The following is a 15,386-nucleotide window of genomic DNA, read 5'->3' as shown; positions in this document are numbered from 1 at the left end:
AAATAAAATAATTGTATTAATTTTGTCTGTATCTCATTTACAATCATTACGTTGTATTTTATACATGTGAAATTATACATATATTTTAACATTAAACAGGCCATGAACCACTCTCTAGATAAACATCGTATCCGATAAAATCAACATAATGACATGGAAAGTCGGCATGTTGCTTCCGAATGTTCCAGTACACTGAAATTGGCCTTATCATGCTAAGTTACTGACAAATGGCATCTCCCATCAGATATTTTGTATTGCTTACAGTTGTTTATCTTCTCCTGTGGCACAACTGATTCAAGTGCATTGCATCATCAGTGCGGAAGACCCGGGTTCTTTTCATATGTTGAAATCAAATAGTAATTGTGTTTTCATAATCAGTGACAAGGAAAGTTTAGGGATAAAGTTATTAAAATATGCATTCCTGTTGACTGGATTACTTTATTTACAAATAAAACAACACGCTTTACAACTCGCTTTTGGCGCCACTCTGTGGGTTTTTCCACCCGGAAACTGGAGCCCAATAACACTTCCTGGTTCGGCCACTAGGGGAAGTGCTCAGAATTTTAGTGAGTAAAGACTGAGTTTAGCTGAATAAAGTCAACTTACTGCTTCTGAATTCACTGTGAGATCAGTCTGAAAAAAATATAAACACCCAAATCGATCGACAACTACGCATTGTTTAACTACAACTGCCACTATTGATATAAAATGAGGTCTTTTTCTCATGAGACCAATCTGAGAAGCGGGAGACTTCACCAAAATTCTCCATTTGAATTGTGAATCTCACTGCAACTCTTGGAGATACAACTCTCATTTGGGATTTTCTTTTGCAATATTGGAACCAATGTGTAGTTTTGCTCAGTAATTTATGTTTCTTGATACTCTTGCTACATTCTTGCCTTGTCAATCCTCTTTCCTTGACACATTAGCCATGAACTCCTCTTAAAAGAACTCTGTAAATTCATAAATGCATTTGATGTGTGATTATGGCAGGAAACTCATAAACGCCAGCATCTTCAGAAACTCACAGACAGAATTCAGATCTGTAATTACAGATGGCTAAAAACAGCCATGAAAGTGGAGCAGCTTACCCAACAAATACTTATTATCACTATCCTGAATCGGAGTACTGGAAGTAATAGTTCAGCCTCGTGTGTTTTCAGACTCGTATGATATTCTATCTTGCGTGAAACACAAGAGATTTCTATCAGAATCCAGACCGAAATTGAAAATTCACTGAAAATCTTGATGTCCACCGTAGCTTCCACATCTCATTTGTGTATTCAAAACCCATTTGAGCTTATTCAGATATGTTTATCTGGTAATGAAAGCAGGTTTTGTTTATGCTCTGATGTGTTTGCTGTTGTTTCTCTGCAGCCCTGCGCAGTGGAACAGGTCAGTCTGTGGTGAACGGACGCTGGGCGGTCGATCCGACTGGAGAATATCAGGCAGGAGGGACCACCTTCATGTACAGCCGCCCCAAAGCTGGGCCTCACGAGCAGGAAGAAGAGAGAGGAGAATCCCTTGCTGCACCGGGACCCACAACTGCCCAGCTGCAGCTATATGTAAGCACACACACACATGCTCGTATAATGCGTTAGAGTGGTATGGAAAAAGGTAGACATATTTGGCTCATATCTGTGATGGAGCACAAAGACTAAAGAGAAAACAGAGGGAGGTTTTGCCTGATAAATGAATGGAAGAAATGAGGTAACGGTCTGCTTATAGACCATTATTATGGTTGTTAATGAGATTATAGCATGATCCTTTTGAATTTTTGTTAGGAACAATATTCCAGTGTGAACTACATCAGTACACAGAAGTTAGCCAATCATAACAGAAGTCTTTTGCATATAGAAGTCTTAAGGTACAGTAACATTAACAGCCTATTTAACTCTGAAGAGATAGAAAGAGGATAAAAAATGGCAATGTAAAAATAAAGTGCAATATTTTCATTGCAAGGAACATTGACTTACATTAGAGGTGGATTTCAGAGCAAAAATTGAAACACTACAAAAGTGTTAAGTATGGCACCTTTAATATAAGACTGACAGCTGTTCAGTGTTAAACCATGAAAATAATGAATGCACAATTGTGTGTGCAGTATGCGTGTGTTTTGTGTGTTTTTCCTGTGCCTCGGTGATATATGGCTGATACTAAATGGAATGTGGTCGTGGAGTGCGACTTTAACCATGTGGTCGGGTTTACTAACCTGTTTTCGCTCTCTCTTTCTCATTGTAGATTATTTTCCACAGGCAGAATCCAGGCATAGACTATGAATATTACATCCCAGTGGAGAAAAAGAGAGACGAAGAGAGAGAGTTACAGAGAGAGAGGGAGAGGGGACGGGCGGCGCTCCGAGAAATCAGTGAGTTTTTCTACATTCTTCCACTCACACATCATCTTAATGTCTCTCTCGCTCTCTCTCTGACTACACTGACACAGCAGCAGGCGGTCAGTCCTGTTTTAGGGTGCCAAATACAGTTCTGTTCACACACAGTTCAGTTAGAAACAAGAGTCACACCACATTATATATTTAAAGTGACTCCCTTCAATCGTCTTGTTTACAACTGAATTTTGGGTGAACATTAGTTAATGCATTAGGTATCATGAACAAACTCTTAACAATGATATATTGTTAACAGCTTTTATTAATATTTGTTAATGTTAGTTAATAAAAATACAGTTGTTCAATGTTAGTTCATGTTAGTGCATTAACTAATGTTAACAAATGAAACTTTTGATTTTAAAAATGTATATATTGAAATTAACATTAACTAAGATTAATAAATGCTTAATAAATATTGTTCATGGTTTGTTCATGTTAACTTATGTTGTTAATTAATGTTAACAAATGGAACCTTATTGTGTGAGTTCAGCTGATATGGATGTAGGAACCACACTTGACCACTAGTTTTCTGTCATGTCATTGACATGCGTGTGACATGAGGTGTGTACATCGTAAGTTATTAATTGCATTCAATTAACATTAGGGCTGTCAAAAAGTGTATTATGTGGTCGGAGAGTGAGATAAATACTCGTTTTTGATGCAAAACAGAGAGGATAAAAGCATTGGGAGTCTCCTGAAATATAGTAGTTAGAGCAAAAACATGAAAAATGTAGTTTTTATATTTATATATTATATTTGATGTATTGTTAACTGTAAAGTCAACAGGGCAATAGGTTAAACTGTATAATATTTTTTCATCCGACTCTTAGCAAGAGTTACATATAATAGAAGAATTGTTAGCGCTGAAAAATAAAAAGTTACAACCAACTATAAAAAGTAGAAAAAAACGTGCAAATACATATTTAAATGACAAATACAGGTTTATTTGCAGTGGGTTTTACCAATGTCCAATATCCAACATGTTAGATTTGGTATTTCAGGTACCAATAAGTTGGAGATTTAATTAGTAAATTCGATTCATTTTCAATGTTTAACGCGTTCATTTTTCTTAATCATGATAAAGGCATGTACCGCTTTTACATTCGATTCTGATATTTTATTCAGCTCTGTGTGTGTTTTAAACACTGTTAGAGGGTGGAGCCTTTGCGATGTTTAGTGGGGACATTACACTCGTATACACACTCAAAAACAAACACACAACAGTGAGTCTGTGCCAATGATCAAGTGCTGGAGAAACAACCTCTTAGAAAACTAATGCTGAAGGGACTTCGCAAGACTTCACTGAAGTCCTTCACGCATCTTTTTTAAGTCAGCATTTCTTACAAGCCCTCTGTGCAGCTATTTTATTTCCCTGTTGACCGGACAGTTCGGATGAATTATCTTTAAACTGGAAGTGACACCACTGCTAAAAGCAGAAAAAGACACGCTTTTCATATGGAGTTCAACATGGAGCTTGATGCCCTGATATATATCATGAAAATACAGCCTGCAGACTGATTAATATTAAATGAGGGTTTTATGCGCATCGCAATGAATATTTGTTTTTTCAATCAGTCAACATCCCACTTAGACTTTGGGAAATGTTTAATGTTACTCGAATTGGTGCAATTTGAGTGAATTTCTGTCTTTATTCTGTGGAGTTTGGAAAATGAGATTAATCACGATTAACTAGGAACAATTATGAAATTAATCGTGATTACAAATTTTAATCTACTTAAATTTTAAACTATTTTTCTTACTAGTCACAATAACATAATTGATATCAAAAATTAACATTAACACTAGTGAAAACCAAATTGCTGATATAAAAAATTGGAATTTTACTAAGAATGGACATTTGCACTAGTAACAATGTAAGATTTGTATATTAAAAAATAATCACTTTGACTAGTATGAAGTGCATATCTATCTGTAATTGCATTTTGAACAGGAATAAAATCATTGAATTGTGAAATACTACTAAAGAAAATGCAATTACTGATCAAGAATTGTGTCTTACACTATTTGAAATTCCAGATTTGATATCAGATATCAGATTTGATTTGGTATTTTGGTGTATGACCAAGAATTATAATTTTTACTATTGCAAATGGGATTACAGATTTTCACATTTTAGTAATTACATTTCTGATGTCAAGAATTAGCATATTATCTAGTCAAAAATGAATGGTTGATATCTATAATTCATATCATACAGGTGATTAAATCTAGAAAAAAGGCTGTAGTAGCATGATAGATCATTGTGAAAGTCTTCTAGTGAAACTGCAGTTCAGATATCCTTCACTCATGCACGCTTCACTTATTTCTCTCAAAAACCATTGGCCATCACTGCAACCTTTTCAAGATTAATAATGGAAAATGGGCTTGTGATTGTGTGTGTGTAGTGAGGGGAACAGAGGACGATGTTAAACAGACATTTTTCAAGAATGGGGTCAGAGTGAGAGTGTGTGTGTGTGCGAGATGAGGAAAAAAGCACAAGTTGGATATTAGCTCTGTTCCAAAACGAGCTGCCCTGCCATCTGTTGACAACCCTACTCATTCTTTATTATTACTATTTTCCACATTTTAGAATATTAATAATGCCAACAAAACTATGTCATGGAACAAATGGAAGACAAGGTTTTGAAACAGAGCTTCTGACTCATCAAGTTTCTCTCTGTTTCAGGTGCTCTCTCAGTTCCCATTGAAAACCCCATTGTTCCTCCCCCTGTGTCGTCTTCTGATGCCTCTCCTTCATTTTCATTCCCTTCCTCTTCCTCCTCATCTTCCTCCTCATCTGATCGATGGCCAGCAGAGAGGCCCCGCCCACAGGGTGCAGGACCCAATCGTAACGCTCGGATCCCTCCACGCACAGACCTTCCATTGGATAATCAGCCACCGTTCGTGTGGCGCAGAGGGCCGCTCACTGAATGCACTGCTTCCTGTGGCAAAGGTCAGAGTTCACCGTAGCTGTGTATGTAATTGTGTTTTACTCACAGTTGAAATACAAAGATTTTTACACCAATTAACACGAGGGATGTGCAAAACTACAGATTTTCGAAATCGACGAGTCGGTGGGTCGCTTGCAGGACTAGTCAGCAAATCTGCCTTAAAGAAGCTCTGTTTAATTAGACTAGTTTTTTGGGTTTGCCTGACCCAGATTGGACACATTTCAAAGGCATGAAACATATTCAACATGAATGCGCACGCTTCTAGCCAAGCAAGCTCAAATGGATGCGTCATTATGTTCCGAAATTTGTTGGACCACAGTTCATTACACAACACAAGTATGCATTGCATTCTCACCATTGCCTCAAGGAGTGCTATTGCATCCTTTATCCAACTTTGGGACCACCAGTGCAAGAGAGCACATTCTGTGTGTTCAATGGGAGCTTGTGCATGCAATGCATTGGACAAGGATTCGCATTTGCCTACTTGCATAAAGTAGGTTTCTAAACTTAGGGGGCATTTACATAAGATATGGTCTTGTGCTCAGCTAGATGGAGTGCAGCGGAATGGAACAAAACGCAGGGGGTCAACACCCATTTGAAAAGTTATATTATTTGATGATGTTTAACTTGACACATGTCTTAAAAACACTCATTTTATGACACTAAAGACCGAAGTATACTTTGACTTTGACGCAAATGCTCAGCATCTGCGTACAGTCGAATGCCTGCCTGTCAAAGTATACTTTATATGGCAGTGTGCACATACAACGGCGATTGCCGCATACACGCTACAACGGCCATGAGAGACTATTTCACTTCAGGAGTTTTGACACATAAAGATGTCTTTATAGTCCTTCAGACTCCAGTTATACAATTACAGGTATCTCATGACCTCCTCACACACGTTCTCTTGATGTGAACTTTGTCTCCTGTTATTTAGCAGTGATTACATCTTCTTCTAGCACTTATTCGTGACAACAACGGCTCAAATTTTTTGAGCAGAATTTTTTTTAACTTGAATGAAAAGTGTTTTAGAAAGTAACTTCAAATTAACTAGTAATGTGACTACTCTTTTGATAAAGTAATCAGTAAGGTCTTTAAAGTCATTACTTTTTAAATAATTTACCCAACATTGATTGTGACCCATTCCTAGTTTACACCACACACTTCTGCTTTCAAACTGTGATCTAGAGTGGGCAAAGAGACTTAATGTTTTGTTTATGTTCAATATAAGAGCTGGAATAAGTCAGAGAACATGAACCCATTGCCTACTGACATTGAAGAAAGCCAAGAGGAGAGCGCTGTGGAACAGGGTGTACATGTGCCAAACTTTTAGGGAGTTTCTCTGTAGCATTGTGTATGTGTTTGAGGGAGTGTGTGTCCAACAGCCTGCTTGTTTCTGTTTTTGATTAATCAGATATGACTGTTGAGTATTTGCGCTCTGCCACCCCCTTGTGGTGAATATAAAGTGCTACAGATTGTTGCAACCTATGTCTGTTGACTCTTAGCAAGTGTTACTAATTATCATGGACCAGTAAGCAAGCACATAACAATGCCCTAGGCTAGCAACCACACAGAACACCTTAACAATTGCACAGTAACAAAGTCTCTTTCAAAACAAGTTAGGTCACTCGGCGGCCATCTTTGGATCACTCCCGGGCAGCTATTTTCTATTAGTACAGCTCCTTTACTTGAATGGGGAAATACAGAAATCTCCAAAACGGTTGGTCCAGATTGCAATCAAAGAGCGTGTTTCAAATCAGTAAAATAAGACAGCAATAGTATCATAAATTGCGCTTCTTTGGCTCAGATCATGCTTAAAATGCTATTTTTCAGGCTGGTCAAGCTACAATCTACTTAACTTACAGACGATGTTTGTATCTTAAAGGGTGATTGGCTTTTTTACCTGTAAGGTGGGACTTCCTTTTCTGCACCCACCATATTTGGTGTTCCAATTTCTCCCATCCATTTTTATAGAAGTGCTCAATCTCTTGCTAAATAGTGTCTGATAGCAATGCCCTAACATCCACTCAGAATAGCATAGCATTGTTGTTGCACCACGTTTTGGACAGGAAACACCATTCACATTTCCTTTCACATAAAAATCTAGTATGTCCTATGTTAAATGTGTTTTTATTAATATGATTTGTTGATGTGTGTGTGTATATGTGTATTTGTGTGTTCAGGCTCTCAGTACAGAGATATTGTGTGTGTGAACAGAGACACAGAACAGGAAGTTAATGAGAGAAGGTGTGACTCTGCAACTAAACCAACCCCAGAGGAAGAACCATGCAACGTCCATCCGTGTCCACCGTTGTGAGTAATGGTGTATGTGCATATGTACATATGTATGTGTATATGTATTTGTTAGCAAATATGAAAGATATTTTAGGAAAAATGCGAGAATTTTCATTTTTGGGTGAAAATTCTCTCATCATTTACTCTCCCTCATGCGATTCCAGATGTGTATGACTTTCTTTCTTATGTAGAACACAAACAAAGTTTTTTAAGAAGAATATCTGAGCTCTGTATGTCCATACAATGTAAGTGAAGGGTGAACAAAACTTTGAACCTCCAAATATCATGTAATATTTGCTTAAAAATTAATCCATAAGACTCCAGTGGTTTAATCCATGTCTTCTGAAGTAATATGATAGGTGTGGGTGAGAAACAGATACGTTACAGATACAGATAAGTCCTTTTTTACCCTAAATCTCCACTTCAATCTCACTCAACAAAACTTGTTTTGTTTTTTGGCAAATCTTTGTGTATATTGCTACCTACTGATCTGGGATGGTAAAAGGTGGAGATTTGTAGTAAAAAAAAAGGACTTAATATTGATCTGTTTCTCACCCATCATATTGTATCATTGGAGCTGTATGGATTACTTTTATGCTGTCTGAGCAGAGTGAGAGTGAGCAGGAGAGACAGAATGAGAGAAAGAGAGAAGTGGCTTACCATATGCTGTGGCCTCGGCTGTCCTCCGCAACGCCGGGCGATGGCACTGGACCTCGGCTCCTAGCTCCAAGTCTCCCGGCAGATGTCAGTGTCTCCTCCGCTGCCTAGTGGATGGCAGTGAGCTCCTCCATCTCCTAGCAAGCCACTCCAATACCACCGCACCATATTTCCTCGGTATCATGACACTCCAACAGCAGCGAGGGCTCTCCAACAGAGCATCCCTCCTCCCTCCCTGGTTTTGGCACCAATGTAACATGGTTCTTAAGATGGGCAAGGAGGAGGCGGGAACCAGCTGAGTAGTCAATGTAAAACTTTACTAACAAACTGAATTCAAACATAACATAAACTGCAAAACAAACAAAGATGCACACACAAACAGCTTCGTGTGTGTCTCTCTCTCTCTCTCTCTTTTGAACTGGCGTCTTATCTTTCTCCTGCTGATTAGTCAACTCAGCCCCAGACATGCATTATCACGGCCCGGCAACGCCCCCCTCCTCGTCACACTCGCTTTATGTGATGTTTAGAGCTTTAAAGTGCTGATCACCATTCACTTGCATTGTGAGAACCAACAGAACTGAAATATTGTTTTAAAATCTTAATTTGTGTTCTTCAGAAGAAATCAAAGTTGCATCTGGGATGGCATGAGGGTGAGTAAATTCTTCATTTAATTTTTGGGTGAACTATTCCTGCTCCCATGACAGCATTTGTGACATAACTATCAGCAAATCACTTTTTACATGGAGCAAACTCTGCCCACAGGAATTCCATCTGTAATGCATAACCAGAATCTATAAGTTGTCCTTCCTCAAAAGGTCGACTTGGATAACTCTACATATTAAACATTGTGTTTTTTTTAACTGCTTAAAAAATATTAAATTCATATTTTTACTTTTCCTCCACTACGATAGGCCCATACACTTTAATACATTGCATAAATTAATCCTTTAGGATTGTTATTTATGATTAATCTCTTAATCATTAAATCTCAGTTAATGTGCGTGTGTGTGTGTGTGTGTGTGTGTGTGTGTGTGTGTGTAGCTGGGAGACAGGAGGATGGTCAGAGTGTAGTATTTCCTGTGGCTGGGGTGTGCAGCAGCGTCAGATACAGTGCAGACAAAGTTTTGGGAATCGTTCTACGATGGTTCAACCGCAACGCTGTGCAGGTCTTACCCGGCCGAACGCCACACAGCCCTGCCACCCACGTGTCTGCTCCCACTGGGAGATCAGCACCAACTGGAGCGCGGTAAGACACCTGTGTGTGTGAGCGAGACAGTGACAGCATATGCTCACCTTTAGTGTATGTATGTATGTATGTATGTATGTATGTATGTGTGTGTCCGCTGATTTATTGTAATAGAAGAGTGGTACATTTTAATTACACGTACTGTAAAGATGGTACTGAATATGTTTTTTTGTTTCCCCTTGCAGTGTTCAGTGGATTGTGGAGTAGGAAAGAGAACCCGGAGTGTACGCTGTGTCAGTAAACATGGTAACATTGTGAATGACAGGGAGTGCAATGACAGGCTCCTCCCACAACGAACTGAAGACTGTCACATGGGTCCCTGTGTCACTAACTGGTACTTCACTGATTGGACACACACTGTGAGTACTGGTCACTGAGATTCAAGCCTTTGCCATTTGTTTCAATTTAATATGATATTTTTAATTTAGTGGCGTAAAAGAGGGCTATTCTCTGTGTCTCAGTGCTCTGCGGCATGTGGACCGGGTGTCCAGAGGAGAGAGGTGGTGTGTCTGACCAGAGGAGGCAGGAGAGAAAAAAATCTAGGAGGAGAGTGTGTGGGGGAGAAACCGGCTGATATGAAGGCTTGTAACGGGGGACCCTGTACATCCACACATCTCTGGTACACTGGACCCTGGGTACAGGTGAGATACACACAAACTGGCTGAGGGATTCTTAGACTGACTCTTCAAATGATTACATACAGATATTAAGGTCTCTATAAGAACAGAATAGAGTAGGATAGGAAACAATTCAATAAGTGGAATGGATAAAGTAAAGTAAAAAGGATAGAATAGAATAGAACACAATACAACAAAATACAGTACAGTTCAAAACAATACAAAACATTTGAATAAAACAGGATAAAGTAAAAAAAGAACAAAATTAAATAGAATAGTGCAAAGTTGAATAGAAATGAATTGAACAATAATGTAGAATAGAATAAAGCTGAACAGAATAAAGTACAAGTAAAATAGGACAGAATAAAGTAAAAAAAAACAATAAAGTTAAATAGGACAAATTCAGATTGAATATAATAAAACAACATTGAATAGAATTTAAAAAAAAAGTTGCATAGAAGAGAACAAAGTTACATAGAATAAAACATTGAATAGAATTGAACAGTCAATTAAAATAAAGTTGGATCAAATACATTAGAGTAGAATTGAACAGAGTAAAGTTACAAATTACAAAGTTGATTAGAACTGTACAAAGTTGTAAAGAATTGAACAACATTGAATAGAATGCAATTTAATATTTGAATAGAACAGAATGAAGTTGCATAGAAGAAAGTTGAAACAGAATAGAACAAAGTCAGATGAAATATAACAAAACAACATTGAATAGAATAGAACTGAATAGTTGAATTAAATAGAATACATTTTAATAGAATACAGTGCAATAAGTTGAATAGAACATAATCAATTCAGAAAGAAGAAAGTTGATTAGAATAGAACAAAGCCAGATTTAATAGAATAAAACAACATTGAATAGTTGAATAGAATAGAATAACGTTGAATAGAATAGAATATAGTACAATATGTAGAGTAGAATATATCCAAGTTGAATAAAATAGAACAAAGTCAGAGAGAATAGAACAGAAAAAACATTCAATAGAATTGCATTAAATAGTAATAATGAATAGAACAAATTTGAATAGAATACAGAACAATAAGTTAAAAAGAACAAAGTTGAATAGAGCAAAGTCAGACTGAAAACAATAAAACAACATACAGTAGAATATAATTGAATAGTGGAATAGAATAGAATAAAGTTGAATAAATTACAGTAGAGTATTTCGAATTGAACAGAATAAAGTCAGAAATAACAAAGATTAATAAAATAGGACAAAGTCGGATAGGATAAAATAGAACTTTGAATAACATTGAATAAAATTGAATAGTGGAATAGAAATTAATAACGTTGAACAGAATACAAACAGTTGAATAAAGTCAGAAAAGAATAGAACATAGAATAGAAATTGAATAGTAAAAAATAAAGTTGAATAGAAGATTACAGTCAAATCAAACAATAACATTGGAATAGAATTGAATAGTCGAATAGAACAAAATAAAGTCACAGAATAAAGTTGAGCAGAATAGAATTAAATTAGTGGAATAAAATAGAAGTCAAACAGAATGGAATAATGTACAATAGAATAGAATACATTTGAAAACAATCAATTGAACAGACTGAAATAGGGTAGAATAGAATGCATTAGAATAAAGTGGAGTAGAATAGAACAACATCATATAGAATAAAATAAAGTAAATAAATAAATCAAATAGAATAGTATGCTGTCTGTGAGTATTTTAAGGGTTAGTAGTGTATGACTGTGTGTTTTTTAAATGTGTTTCACTCTGTCCATCAGTGCAATGCAGCATGTGGGAACGGCACCCAGCGCAGAGACATCATCTGTGTGAAAAAGACAGGCAGTGATTTTACAGTGAGCAGTGCCAGTGAGTGCTCACACCTGGACAAACCGTCTCCAGTGCAGCCGTGTGAACTGCAGCCCTGCAGACCGCGGTGGTTCATCACTGAATGGAGCACGGTGAGGATGACATAATCTCTCCTTCAACAGTACTACCCTCCGGTATCTTCACTTCTTATTATTATCTTTTCCTTTCTCTTTTTAGTGCTCTCGTTCTTGTGGTGAAGGTATGCAGACAAGAGAGGTACGGTGTCTCACAGTAGACAAACAGCACAGCACATCATGTGATCCCGACGCCAAACCTGCACTGGAACAGCCTTGTAATACAATTCCCTGCAGTCCATTTGAAGGTGTGTTTGCGTGTTCATGCATTTTTAAAAGGTTTGATCAAATGAATCATGCTGATCAATTTATTGCATTCAGTATATCGCCATTCTAAGCCCTTTCTTTACTGTGGTAGATTAAACATTAAGTAGGAATTGCAAAAAGAATGTCTGTGATGGTTAAAATATTAAATTCAGGTGTGTAATATCTGTGTGAATCTTTTCTGTGTAAAGTTATAGACGATTTTACAACATTGTTGCCATGGCAATGCATCGCCATAAACCTCAAAAAGTAAAAACGATGACTTTAAACAACTTTTCAGCTCACATAATGAATGTGTTTTAACAGAACAATGAATAACTAGTGCTTTTATAAAATCTTAAAAGTTTAAAACTTTAAAAAATTGGCCACATTCACTTCCATTGTAAATGCATCTCTGTAACATCCATTTTTCCAACATGCCTTTGTATTTTTGCATTTTTTATCATGAGTATTATTAGAATCTATGGTAATAATTATACTTTCATTCTTTGTAGATGAGAACTGCAAAGACAGACGGCATAACTGTGTGATGGTCGTCCAGGCTCGACTTTGCGTCTACTCGTATTACAAATCCGCCTGCTGTGCTTCCTGTACCCAGAGTGCTCAGCGGGCCAAAAGACATTAACCCTACACAGGTTAAAGGACCTGCTCTGGACCTACTGAGATTCCCTTCAGTCCAACCAGACCTAAAACCAATCAGTGATTCGATCACAAGAGTCAGCCAATCAGTGGCTATATCAGGTCCAACTGGAATTCCAGGAGAGAAAGCCAACACATATTGAACTGATATAAGGTCCCCAAAGTGAAAGTTTTTAAATGCTATATGGGCTCTATAGGCACAACTGACTCCAGGTCTGTGCTCACCAGTAGTTTTCCCCCAATGATGAAGACTCTGACTGTACCCTATACTATCAGTGAGGATGCCAAATAAACCCCAGTGCCTTTAAATATTCTCCAAACAAATGCACTGATGTCACTAGTCCATATTCTGGACACTTATATGAAGAGTTTGTCAGTTGCATTGGAACAATTCGAGAAGTTGGTTTTACCTAGAGATATTAGCTGAAGTGTTTCATGTAATTGCGAGTTAGTCGACATAATTGGAATCAGAATCACTGTTCACTACATGGTCAAAAGTTTCTGGACACCAGGATCCAAAATGGACTTTTCCATGAACGGGCAATATTTGGTGGTTTTGATATTAAATGTTCAACACACTCATTAAGGATTAGTGTTTGGGTGCACGCATACTTTTGGCCATGAACTGATCTTCATTCAATCTAAATGCAGGAACTGACTGGGATGCAGGATGCATCTCACAGACTTTTCTCACTTTGTGTACATAAGAAACAAATCTATAGGGTGCACATAGTCCAAAAGGTTTCAGCAAGTTTGAGACAAATACACTGTACACATGATGTACAATTACATAAACAGCCATTCCCCCTCGAATACGGTATTTTCCCTTGTCTCAGACCCCTAAATCGTACCTCAGATAGTAGTACTTTTGTCAGAATGCATAAATGCTACAATATGTACTCATTATGTCTAAATCTATCTAAAATCTTTGGCTTTGTTCAGACAAACTCAAATCTGTTCAGTTGTTTGTTGTCTGACTATTCAGGCTACAAGAAATCCAGTTTTTACAAACCACATTTTTGTGATTTTTGGAAATGTGTCAATATGAACGGTCAGATCAGATTTCAAGTATTATTGTATTTTTTATTATTTGGGACATGATGTGTGTGTGATGTCATACACGATGCACAGTAATGTCAGTAGGATATTGATTACACTGTCGGTCCAAAAGATCAGATAGGATAAATTATTTCAAATTGGTGTGAAAAACAACATTTTATTCACATGTATTTGTCATTTCTGCTCTATAATGAGGAGAAAGATGTTATTTTTGATCAGCTCTCAGTGTCTGATTCAGTTGTTGTTCCTTTAAACTAGGCCACATCAGTCAATCAGTGTTTCATGTTTTCTTATTTGTTGTTGTTTTAATTTGTTCCCCACAATGTACATTTGTAAAAGTCCATTACTGAATCGAACTTTTAGAAGCCCTACCAGTTTTAATGTTGTTGTTATTATAAGATGTAAGATATTCTTGCTGTGCATTCCCTATTTTTAATATATAAACTACCAAACGCCCTGCTTGTGTATTAGCAGAATGCATTTAGGGCAGCATTTTTTGTGCTTTGTATTCATTGCTTAAGTAATAAACATGCAAACAGTATAGCATACTTAATCATTTTTCATCCAATGCAACAAACAAGGCAGGACTGTTCTTCTGGATCAAGCTGCTTGTCTTATACATTCTCCAGCTTTAACCACTAGGCTAGCACAACCTCTTATGCAAATGAGCGACTGAATACAAAAATAAATAATGGCAGAGATGGGGTGGATATCTGGCCCAAAAAAAGACAGTCCTCACTCACTGCAAAAACCTCTAAACTTTGTGTGTGCGTGTGTTTAGTTGTGTCTGAGAGATTATGTACATATTTTATATGTGTAGTATCACATACATCCAGATAGGTAGCAAATACCCTTTATAAGAATTCAAAAAGATACTTTTAAATAAAGCAACAAATATAGTGATTTGTCCATGATAAAATAAATATAATGTATTAATTTTTTTCTGAAATGGATCAGTTTCTGTTTGGAAATTCAAGATCAATTTGTCGATGTAATGATATACATTTATGTTGCTTTGTTATGAAGAAAAAATAAACATTGTGTACAGACTTTATCACAATTATTATACATAATAAACAAATCTAAAGCCAGTCTCTACCCTTTTGTCATCTCATTTGGCTTCCAAACTTCAATGTGTCAAAACTATGATAATCCCATTTAATTCTATTCATTTGCTTGAAGAAACATTGGTAACACTTTACAGTTTGTAAAAATGATTTAACTGTGTTAGTTAACCATAAACAATACCTTTACAGCATTTATACAATCCCTTGGTTAAAGGAACAGTTCACCCAAAAATTAAAATTCTCTCATCATTTACTCGCCCTCATGATATCCCAGATGTGTGTGACT

General features: G+C 36.9%; 1 protein-coding gene across 1 annotated transcript in view; it reads left to right on the top strand.

The window, feature by feature from the left end:
* Positions 1–15,160, top strand: part of LOC127658097 (ADAMTS-like protein 4) — a 60,360-nt gene extending 45,200 nt beyond the window's left edge. The window contains exons 8-17 of the mRNA XM_052147196.1: positions 1,378–1,565; positions 2,242–2,368; positions 5,076–5,342; positions 7,527–7,656; positions 9,337–9,541; positions 9,727–9,900; positions 10,003–10,182; positions 11,910–12,089; positions 12,175–12,319; positions 12,830–15,160. Coding sequence (XP_052003156.1) covers positions 1,378–1,565; positions 2,242–2,368; positions 5,076–5,342; positions 7,527–7,656; positions 9,337–9,541; positions 9,727–9,900; positions 10,003–10,182; positions 11,910–12,089; positions 12,175–12,319; positions 12,830–12,960 — 1,727 coding nt within the window. The 3' untranslated portion in view covers positions 12,961–15,160. The remainder of the gene's footprint in view (positions 1–1,377; positions 1,566–2,241; positions 2,369–5,075; positions 5,343–7,526; positions 7,657–9,336; positions 9,542–9,726; positions 9,901–10,002; positions 10,183–11,909; positions 12,090–12,174; positions 12,320–12,829) is intronic.
* Positions 15,161–15,386: the final 226 nt, after the last annotated feature.

Source organism: Xyrauchen texanus, chromosome 17, assembly GCF_025860055.1.
Source record: "Xyrauchen texanus isolate HMW12.3.18 chromosome 17, RBS_HiC_50CHRs, whole genome shotgun sequence".
NCBI lineage: Eukaryota > Metazoa > Chordata > Actinopteri > Cypriniformes > Catostomidae > Xyrauchen > Xyrauchen texanus.
This window is presented reverse-complemented; position numbering and strand designations above follow the sequence as displayed.